Raw genomic sequence first — 11942 nt, 5'->3', positions numbered from 1 at the left:
ATACCGGTCAACAAAACCATCTTTTGAAATGCCATGTGGACAGCAGATCATGGCTGCAAAAATGTGTCAGCTTGCTTGTCAGGTGTTTGCATTTTATCACCAGTCCTTTTTAAAACAAAAGCATCATTTAAACACTGATAAAAAGATTCACTAAAGTCTACATACTTGAGAAGAATGTTATTGGCAAATCATTTATGGTTTGGAGGTCATTTAGAAATATCTACTATACTGAACAGGTAAAGTTTACTGGAGGTTTAATAAAAGAGTCTGCAAAACGGCAAGACAAGAAAACTCATTTCACATTCGTGTACTGTATGTCGGTCTATATGGATCACGTATGCATGTACACTCTAGTTTTGTTTTTAAGGCCCTGTCTACAACCATGCTGTTACACCTTCTGCCTTCTCATTCATCAAAGCAGGATGAAAATATTAGCACTAAACGATTTAATTTGAAACTTTCCGATTTGTATGAATATGCACAGTCAATCCCAGCCCCTTTAAACACGATTGTGGGTTTGTCTTTTTCATTTCATCACTATCCCTTTCACAACGGGAAATACACCATCGTCTGTGCGTGCGTATATGAGCAGTTCTTAAGTTCTAGAACCTGTCTTTCACCACTCTTCCTTCCGTCTTTAGCACATCATTTCAACCCGTGACGGAGTTTCTCTTTTCATCTTTCACCATACTATTTCTCTAGTTTTTTTTTTTTTATTCCATTTTTTTCTCCCAATGACAAATACAAAATCGCCTCTGGTTTATTTGTTTTTTCCCTTCCAACTAAGTTATTACTATAAAATCGATGTACGTGTATTGGTTAAATTCTCCGGCGTTAACAACTGCAATCTACGCCATTCGGGAGCTGCTATTAACCAGCCAATGATGCAAGGCAGTGAAATACTGAAGTCCGTCCAAACTGCGGAAGTGAAAACAGTTCAACACACCCACCCAAAAACATTCGAAAATGTAAATAAATAAACAGATAGATAGATAGATTTATAGATAGATCTATTTTTGTTGCCTGGCATTTGGAGAAGGTGTATTCCAGTGGCTATTTCTGTTGATCGTGAGCAGAGGCGTTACTATACGCTAATAGAGAAGAGGCTGGGGATTGGTTTTATATTAAAAGAACACTCCCTTTATGCAAATTTCAAAATCGAACATAAAAAATAGTTTCTTTATTGCTGCCCCTAAAATATTTACCAAACCGAATCGAACCATTTTCTAAATGTAACCCCTAAAACGTACGAACCCACCAAAAGCCATTTCCTTCGTTAGAAGATGACTCAAACTGACGTCGCCGCAACCGATATGCGCAAGCTGGGCGTGGCTTCATTTGTGAGGTGGCGCTCAGGGCGGTTCAGGACGGCTGCATAGCCTGCTGTGCGCTGCGCTAAGCTTTACCACTGCGGAGGAGGACCGTGTAAGCAGTGCGAAGAAAACGACAGGAGGAGGCAAAATGGCAGCAGCCCTGAAAGAGAGGTTTGAGAAATTTTTGCACGAGAAGAATGTTGTCACTGATGTGTTGCAGAAGATCGAGAGCAAAACGGGAGTGAGCCGGTTGTACATTGCTTTAGGTAAGCTACAGTCGCAGCTGAGGCCCAGCTCTGTATCGGGCAATCGGAGAGGTGCGTGTCAGCACGATATTAATAGCCGTGTGTGGTGATCGAATTCGAGCCATGCTGCTGAGAAGTCAGTCATGTGTCAATTTAGCTAAAAAATACAGTTTTACTCTCGACAGCAAGTGCTATTTTGATTTTTTTTCTAGGTATGCAAAATGCAAGATAAGACAACACGCTGATTTTACTCTTATCCTGGCCCTCCTGTGTTACGCCTAGTCATGACATAAGGGATAAATAAATAATTACGAGAGCACCCGCCCAGGTCTCTCTTTCATTCAAAGGCAACAGTGTGGCTGAATGGAGATTTATTAAAGTGTTTTTTAAGATCTACAGAGTTTGAAACTCGGTCGCCACGTTGTTGTCACAATTAGTATTTTTACTTTTTCCTGTCTTGCAGCTGTCATTGCCATCATCTCTGTGTATCTCGTCATTGGATATGGTGCGTCTCTTCTTTGCAACCTTATTGGATTCGTTTATCCATCCTACATTTCGTAAGTTGCTGAATTAATTACACCTTTATGAGACTTTTGTTGCATTGGCTAAAAACATATTGCGGTTTTGTGAGCATGACGTGTCAGCATGCAGTCCTAACTCAGGAAAAAAAGTTATTTTAGTGCAGCCATAAGTACTGTAACATTATTGAGTGTGGTTGAATTAAGCTAACAAACAACGCTTCCGGAGATCAAGAAAGCAAGGTTTGTCTTTAACTTGTTAATGGTGAATGTGTTTTGTGCACAATTTGTTTTATATTCCAGCTGGATTATCAATATGCAAATTTTTTAATGCCTCCCCATAATAAAACAATAGACCATGGGCCTAGAGTTGAGATTTTAAACCTGATACATCGAATCACTCACAATAACAGGCTGTAGGTTCAGATCTTTGCTTCTCCTAAAAATGAACTCTTTAAGATTTCTGACCAGCCATTTTCTCTCCTGTTTCTCCTGATATAGATACCAGTATAGATGTTTAGCTGCATATTGCTTTTTCAGGTCGGGACAAATGTTTTATATGATAAAAACTGATCGCAGTACCTAGGAAATGTATTGCATATATCTACAACTCTAAAGGCTAAATGGCCTTCCAAACCTTTAAACTATGAGGCAGTATGCAAATATGCCATTTTAAGGATAAATGAAGCATTTGCTTATTTTCAGAACACAAGGGATAAATAAAGCATTTGTTTATTTTCAGGACCCTTTCTAATTCTCAGTCATCGTTATCCCATGACAATATGTACCGCTTCAGATTAAATGCAGGGACCAATCCTGCACAGAGTGTCAGTACATTGCAGGGTACACTCACACTCCTCCACATTGGGACAATTTCGAGAAGCTGGTCAAAGAACAGGAGCAAAACCCTCACATAATTAAATACAATACAAAAAGTACACTCAGACCAGACAATGGGCAGCCTGTGATACAAACCCAGTTTCATTGAGCTATGAGGTGCAGCACTAATCTCATGCTACTGTGCTACCCTGGAATTCAACAGGTTCCATCTACATTATATGGAATTTTCTGATATGTGATATGCTGTTCTTCTGTACTTTACTCCATATAGTAGGCTACTTGAAAATTCTTGAGTATTCTCCAATTTTCAAACAGTATGTATTAGAATTTACAGTAACTGTCCTTAACTTGTGCCAGTTTAATCAAAATATTTTTATAAAGGATGCTTAATGAGGCCTATAAAAATGAATGTATGATTAAAGCATTCTTTTTCTCATCAAACAGCTGGCCTGTGTTAATCATTTTAAATCTAATATTAGAGGAGTGTGGTTTTTAATAGCCAAAGCTGATTCTGCAACCCTTGAATCTCTCCCCTTCTCTTGAAGATTAACACTTAAAAATAAGAGATCATGCAGTGGAGAGGGTAAAGATTTAAAAAAAAAAAAACTGCTCTATATTGTTACTTGAATTGCTTAAAAGCAGCTCTTCAAATGATGATCCCCATTTTTGTTCTTTGATTAAGTGGTTTACTCCACCCACAGTTTGCTTTTGTTAACTTGGCATTCACTGGAAACTTTTTATATTAACAAGGTGGATTTGTGCACATAAAGCAAGCCATTTCCTTGATGGCTGTGTGACAGTTGACAGAAAGAGAGCCTCCCTTTGCCAATAAGAGCTAGAGCATACGAAATGTAGGCTAATGCTGGCATGCTGTCAAAAGCGATGTCTGGCAGCAATGTAATGTTAGCTTGCTGGTTAAATTGAATCATCTCAAGGTAGAGAAATTTATTTTGTGGGTATGGACTAAGGAGCATATCATAAGGATTGTATTTGCCCTTTTAATCCTGTATCAATAACACTGATAGAAGGGTGAATACTTACTTTTTATCCATTGGTTTAAGTCTTTAATCCTTATCTGGTTCAGTACCTGCTTGAAAGACAAGTTGCAGCAAGTCAATTTCAAAGACCGTGACTGCAAAACCCACACCTAAAGTAGTCAGTCCGATATTATGTTATGCACAAAGCAGTTTGTCATTTTCATTAATTAAATTTTACCTAGGATGGCCAACTGTTTATTAGTCTCCGGTCTGGAAATGCATTACATATGGATGTGGTGACTGCTATTAGCCCTAAGTTACCTATTATGACATTACTGGGAAAAAGTGTTTGTTACAGTGGTGACAAAATCTAAATGTGTTTTTTGTATTGTGCCATCCAGTGGTTTCTGACAAAGGGTATGAATTAATAGCCAGCACAACAGATTTGACATCAGTACTATATGTGCAAACCTTTAAGGGTTATTATAAATGTGGCAGTACAATATAATAGAGGCTTACTGACAGTTGTAGCGAGCAAGTTCCTGCAATATCATGAAAAGCTAATTTTCTAACTGCATGGCACACTGTTGTACAGATATTTACAATAATCTAATGTCTTCATTTTGTGGCATTTTCTAAGATGAGGGTCATAGTGCCACTTGTATATTTGTAAATTGTTAAGTTCATCCACATGCAAAGCATTTTTATTGCACTACTTTACTAGTCTTGTAGGAGCTTTAGTGTGGAAAATATGTGATAATGCTGCATGTGTGGTTTATCCAGGAAGTGACGAAATCTTTTTATGGTTAATAGTGACTCCATACAATGTGTGCGTATATAGAGATTTGTATTGAGTAGAGCGGAAGTAGTGCATCAGTTAAGTGAAATGGTGACTAAAGCACTGGAAAACACGTGATTCCGATGTAGTTAGCCATTATAGGGGAGTAGATTTTAAAAAGGAAAATGTATTTGTGTTTATTATTCATCAGTGTTTTCTTGCCAGCATTAAAAATTGATTAGCTAAAGAAGCTCTTTGCAGACTGTGCTCTGAAGTAAAAAAAAAAAAGTAGAGCATCTCTTCCTTTTCTCCTCAGACAGTTTAAAAGTAAAAATCTTTAGGTGGGCCTATATTTTGAATTTTTCCTTTTGTGCTTGTTACTTAAGGTTATCCTGTGCTTTCAGCTATACTTTTATTCAACCAAATTAATAACATTTTCTTGGAACTGGTAGATTTGTTTACCTGTGAGCATAGCAAGTAGTAAGATGTAATGTTATTCTGTATAAAAACCCAGCTCTATGTTAGTAAAAAGGTGGATTGTCTGCATTAGGTCGGGAGTGGAGGAACTGCTGCTTGCTCTGTGCAACATAAAAATACATTTGTGCTTTAAACAATACAGATAATGTGATGCAGATGTATACATGCTCTTAGCCTCCTAATGTAACTGTAAGAGGTAAAGATAATTAGTTTGGTTCAATACGAATATAAATTATATGTATTATAGTAATGAGTAATTATTGTCCCTAATAATTCAGTCAATTTGAATGTGACTTGATTATTGATTGCTTTTTCCTGGAAATGTGTTGTTGTCTTGGAAGAGACAGTGTATGAAGATGGAGGTGTAAGGTCTGAAAGACAGAAAGGTTTATGTATGTTCCATGCACCAAAGAAAGCAAATTCTTGAAATGAACTGAACACCAATTGTTTCTGTGTAGTTATTTCCTTCAATTTTTAAAAACCTCATTTATGGTCTTGCAAAATGGGGCACATAGAACCTGACACTTGTGTGGAATGAGATCATGTTATTTTAGTGAAAAAGAAGAAATAGAAGTCTGCATATTATGGCATGGTTTCGGTCTTTCACTTAACCTGCAAGTTGAATCCAAAATAATTACACAAACACAAGCAGTAAATCATTTGTCCTGTTGGGATACTAGTAGAAAATAATGTTATATACTGTGGACCAGATCAAATGTATCCATTACTTCATATGGCATGTAAAACAGTTTCCTATAGCTGGCTTGCACAAAGACCTTACTGCGGAACCTGGTTGTGAACATTGTGTTTTATCCTTTTCTCAAATAAGGCACAAAAATTTTATTTAATGTGGAATAGTGCAATAAAATTGTAGTGAGGTCATTTTCACCTTTATCATCTATAAATGCACGTCAGCAATCACCAGGCTCTTTTGTTACTAAAAAGGAGGCTTAACATATTAGTAAAAACAGATTACAATAGGGCAAACTTTAGTTTAAAAATAGGTGGGGTTGAAAATAGGAAACAAGACAAGTGACTGCATCAATGTTCTGAAACATGCACAAAATAAACTGAAAGATGATAAATTAACTACCAGCCAAAATATTACAAAACAATATTAATGAAAAAATATGTGATATTGTGTTAGCTGGTGCTTACAGGTTTGCTTTAAATATCATACCAGAAAGCATTATTTTGCTCTGGCCAATAGTAAAAGCAGGTAAAATGAAAAACTTGCTAGGTTATAAATCTCTGGAGGCTAAAATTGTAAAATTCAGAGTCCGATTTGATAACTGTACTATGGTTAAATGGCGAAAACAAAAAAAACCCTAGTTGATGGAGAAAGTAAACCTTTACGGATTCCATGAACAAAATCCTACCCAACTCCATTTGTCCATTCTACCATGCATAAATGTGATAAAATTATTCAATGTTATCAGCATAATTAACGAGTCCTACTGCTGTGGGTTTCGTCATAATAGGTTGTTTTTAGATGGATTATGTCCTTTCTATTTATATTTTTAAGTAATGTGAATATTATCTCTTTATTATTTATATAGACTTTATTATATATCAATACAAATAAGTAAAACTTAACAAAAATAAATTTAGATCAATCCCCACCCAAGAGAAAGAAAGGAAGGCCAATAGCCAAAGTAAAATGTTTTAAGAGTAGAAAAGAGGGAGGAGAATCCTATTCCCCATTATAAAAGCTTAGTCAAAAATGTTATTGATTAGATCAAGCCAGATTTCTAAAAAAAAAAGTTTTGAACAGATCCACTAAGTGAGAATTAGATTTTTTCCAATTTCAAATAGTATATAACATCAGTTACCCACCGACTTAAAAGAACTTTTCTAGGATTCTTCCAGTTGTGCAAGATAAGTCTTTGTGCTAGTAGTGTAATAAAATGAATTACAGCTTGTTTGTCCTTCTTCACTTTAAGGCCATCTGGGAGTACATGTGAATATTTTCTTAACTAGCATGGCTGGATGCTTTTGCACTCCATGGTTGGGTGATCTCTCTTGGTTAAGTTGTCACCTGTGAGCCTGTGTTCGGCTTGATAGTGCTCCAGAGATTATCACTGGTGAGAGCAAGAAAATGTTTTTGCAACATCTGATCTGAAAACCGCATCAAAATACACTTAAAAAAAAAATAACAAAACACAAAAACCTAACATGGCTGAATGTTCATGGAGAACACTGCCAGTGTCCTTAATCACATAAAAGTGAAGACTAGGAAAAAACCTCATAAGGCTCAGAAAATGACATGTCTTGGAGAAATTAACTCAACATGTTCTGTGGTATGGTAAACAGCAAAAGAGATGTGGTAAATTGCAGAAAAGAAATTAGAACCCATATTATTAAAAGTTGTCACATTTGAGCCTGTGTTCAGCATGATCGTGATATAGAGATAGCACTGGTGAGAGCAAGAAAATGCTTTTGTAACATTTGATCTGGAAAGCGCATCAGAATACACTTTAAAAAAAAAAAAACCACAAAGACCTAACATAGCTAAATGTTCATGAAGCACTGCAAGTGTCTTTAACCACTTAAAAGTAAAGACTAGGAAAAAGCCTCATAAGGCTTAGAGAATGATGTGGCCTGGAGAAATGAAATGAACATGTTTTGTGGTATGGTAAACAGCAAAGGAGATGTGGGAAATTCCAGAAAAGAAATTGAATATGGAAAATAAAAAGAAAGTGCTTATACATGAAGGAAGTCTGTATGGGAACTATAATTAATTAATTGGAACATAAATGCAACACTGGGTGCATGATGGTGATGCAATAAATAAAAACGTAGCTGCAGAAAGTATATTTTAATAATTTGAGAAAGGACAAACCTTTGCAGTTATGAGGCTATTAAAAATTTAGCAACAGCCTAAGGAAAATCTAATGTTAACAGTTATGAACAATGCTGCACATCCTTTCTCTGACACACCAACACTGAATACTTTCAGCCAATGGACTATTCAGCAGAAGTGTGTCAACAAATGCTACAGAACTGTACAAGGCCTCACTGGGACTGGGATTGTCAAGTCAGAAGTTTTCTTTTTAAAATTTTCTTAATTTTTAGTCATTCTGGTATGTATTCAGAGCACAGTGTGTGTACCTATGTATGTATGTACTGTATGTGTGTATTTATTTAAAGAGCTTTAGTAAAAAGTCAAATTTCCCCCAGGGATAAATACAGTTCTATTACCAGCTTTAGATATGTGATCATTTACTGTACATGGCATCTTAAAAAAAAAAACAAAAAACATTCTGCTAACCCTGACTGGGAAATAAGTGGTATAGAATTGAAATGTACAAATCAGTTTTCCTGGGGGGCATTTAGATTAAAATTACATGAAATGTTCAAGTGTTTTAAAATAGCATGTTACAGTTACTTAAATGGAAATAATGTATTAGAATATCATTTATATTAATATTTGCACACTTCATCCATTCATTATCCATCCCGCTATATCCTAACTACAGGGTCACGGGGGTTTGCTGGAGCCAATCCCAGCCAACACAGGGCGCAAGGCAGGAAACAAACCCCAGGCACAGCGCCAGCCCACCGCAGGGCGTGCAGGCACACACACACTAGGGACAATTTAGAATCGCCAGTGCACCTAACCTGCATGTCTTTGGACTGTGGGAGGAAACTGGAGCACCCAGAGCAAACCCACGCAAACATGGGGATAACATGCAAACTCCATGCAGGGAGGACCTGGGAAGGGAACTCGGGGTCTCCTAACTGCGAGGCAGCAGCATTACCCACCGTGCCGCCCATTTGTACATTTCATTTTCTTCAAAAATGACTGTGTTCTTGAAGAAAAAATAGGATTGACCATTGCACAGAAAATCTGCACACTGTTGACGGTGCTAATAAACAGTTTAATAAATTGACAACTGTACATGAACCCACAGTGGGTAAAGATATATTTGCAATGGCAGTATTTCTCAGATAATAAAAGATTAAACTCCAAACGGACTACAGAAAGATATGAGGAGTCATCAAACTCGGTCAAGATTTATGTATTGAACAAGATAAAACATTTTTTTTTTCTTCTACCTATCTGTAAAAATAAAGATTCCCACTTATCTTTGTTAATGTGTATTATTCTGTAATTACAATATAATCGTACAGCAACTTTTGAGGTGACTTAAAATTCAATAGAAACATTAACCTTTAGTAACATAGACCTCCGTCTTGCGATATTTCAACACGTGAATTGTTAGCAGACATCAGTAACAAAATGATCTTGGCTAATTTTATATAAAATATTAACTTTTCTCGCCATATTTTCTGATTCTGAACAGATTTTTAATGAGGAGACAGAGAAGATTAGTGCATGAATTTAGCTTTATATACAGTGACATCTTTTGATGTGCATTATAACTGTCTGCCTGTAATGAATTAACATTAGTTCTCTAAGAAGAAGTTTTAAATGAAAACTTTGTTACCAAAAAATTTAAATTAAACAGGCAGTGTAATGAACATGTATTTTTTATAATGAATTTGTCAATTTTCTTATTAACTGATTTATGACTTGATGTCTAGCCTGGTAAGATGGATTGAAAGTTGAATTAGAGTATAAAAGTTCTGTCTGTATCTTCAAAGACAAAATTGTTGCAATCTGAATTATGCCACTGCTACAAAACTGTTAGAGGTGTTATCAAGTACTGGTTTAAAGAACTTGACGGTTATGGGGTTAGACCACATAACGTATTCCAAATTCTGTTGCGTGTTATCCAGTGATAATATCTTTTCTAGCTTCTGAAATAGTAAAAATGACTGTAAAAGAGAGAGAGAAGGAGAGGTTAGGAGCATTGCCACACCCCCCATATGAAAAACCAACTGTCATGCAATGGGTGACACCTCAGCACCATCATATAAATAAAATGCAGAAATGTGTATACTGTACTAGTAACATGCTGCCCTAAACACTTCCATCAACCACTCGAGAAATGAAAAGCAAAATGCCCTGTAAGTGGGCGTAGCTCTAAGATTTTTCCACTTAGCATCTTGATTCATTCTTTCTTTAAAATCAGAATAATGCTAACATTTTTTGACAAACAATAGATAAAGCTTTTCTAGTATGGGTAACCATTTTGGATAATTATAAATATTTGACTTGCATTTGGAAAGAGTACAAATGAAGTAGTATATTCAGTTATGATGTAAATGCGTATTGTATTGACTACATTATGTAAAATTGTAAATAATTAGAAAAAAATGATGCAATTAGTATAGCATTTCATTAGAAGGAATAATTATGCGGTTGGTGGTATTGGACCTTGATGAGAGAGAACAACCGAATCTCAACACATTCCTGAGACAGTTTAGAAATTAATTTTCCGGGTTCTATGTGATACAGTTGATGTTTATGTGCATGTCTTTTAATGTGGAAGGAAGCTACAGTATTTGGAAAATAGACATAGAGGGAAAGTGCAAACTTTAAAATGATTCAAGCCTAGGCTTCAACCAACTGTGCACTAATTTTATGCTGAGCATGAAAATAGTTTTTTTTTTTTTTTTTAATCTATCCAATATAATTCCTGAGTGCCAAGGATGTGCAGTTTTATTCCTGAGTTTTAGGTTAATGAGCAATTCTTAATCCTCCTAGTGTGAGTGTGCACTGTGACTGGCATCCCATCCATAGCTGGTTTCTATTTCCCACCCAAAACTACCAGCATAAGGCTTTGGCTACCTTTAACCCTGGGTTGGGTTACGCTGGCTTAAGGAAATGGATTAATACCATTGTTCCATCCATGGTGAATGACAATAAGTCAAAGTGAAGATTGATTCATAATGTTTAAGTTTGTCATCTATAATAGTTGTAAATAATAGTTTATAAGATGAATAAAAATCCTGTTAATCATCCTGATAGAGTGCACCGAGAAAAAAATAGTTTATTTTTATCTATAATGCAAGTAATTACATTTGTTGATGCAGTAAACTCCTGATGCAATTTTTTCATATTTCAGCATTGCCTGGGTGTGCCCATTTGTGGCATACTCAGGTATGTAAATGTATCCATGAATGTGTGGGTCATTGACAGTAATTGTAATACCAGCATTATGAGTGCATAGCCCGTAGGGAGGGTGTTTATATGTACATTTTTTTGTTTAGTTTCCTTTAGTTTAAGAACTTTTTGTTAACCATTGTCTTCGTGGCTAATACCACAGATAAAATAAGTGAATAACTGATACTTGGGTAAACAAATTGTTCAGGTCACTGCTATAATCTATATGTATGTAAAGTCGCTTATCAACAAAAACACTATTTCCTGTTTAGCTGTAAAATCTGAAATTTGGCAGAATGGTACATCTAGGATACTAGTTATCAGCTTAAAAAGGACATTACACTATATCAATATTTAGAGGTAACCAAGAAAAGAACTGACCGTATCAAAATCTCAAATGGCTTGACAAATGAAAATTTGTTGATGTTATAGAAAAAAGAAAATTAGCACACTTTTTTTTATTTGTCTGTTTATTAATAATTTGCTAACTTGTGTGCTTTTTGTTGTGCTATGAAAGACAGAGTAGAAGTGATTGATGGGCCACACAAATATCACCATTGACAAATATTGTGGATGGAATACCGAAGACATGGTGGTGTCCTGGATAGGAAAAAAGCAACATGATTACACTGTAAACAGAAAAAGTTTGGCAAAACTCAATATGTTTTTTTGCTGGTGTCTGCTGGCATTTCCAGTGGCTCCAATGTTCCTTTTTTTTTTCTTCTGATGAACTGATATGACTAACATATGTGCTGGTACTTACCGTTTAACAGGGGAAGTT

The 11942-nt window shown here is 35.8% G+C and overlaps 1 protein-coding gene across 1 annotated transcript in view; it reads left to right on the top strand.

The window, feature by feature from the left end:
* The first annotated feature begins 1378 nt into the window (after positions 1–1378).
* reep5 (receptor accessory protein 5) overlaps positions 1379–11942 on the top strand; it is a 36010-nt gene continuing 25446 nt past the window's right edge. Inside the window, exons 1-2 of the mRNA XM_039758929.1 lie at positions 1379–1579; positions 2022–2115. Coding sequence (XP_039614863.1) covers positions 1462–1579; positions 2022–2115 — 212 coding nt within the window. The 5' untranslated portion in view covers positions 1379–1461. The remainder of the gene's footprint in view (positions 1580–2021; positions 2116–11942) is intronic.

This window comes from Polypterus senegalus, chromosome 7 (genome assembly GCF_016835505.1).
Source record: "Polypterus senegalus isolate Bchr_013 chromosome 7, ASM1683550v1, whole genome shotgun sequence".
NCBI lineage: Eukaryota > Metazoa > Chordata > Cladistia > Polypteriformes > Polypteridae > Polypterus > Polypterus senegalus.
Note: the sequence above shows the minus strand (reverse complement) of the source record. Positions and strands in the feature narration are given on the sequence as shown.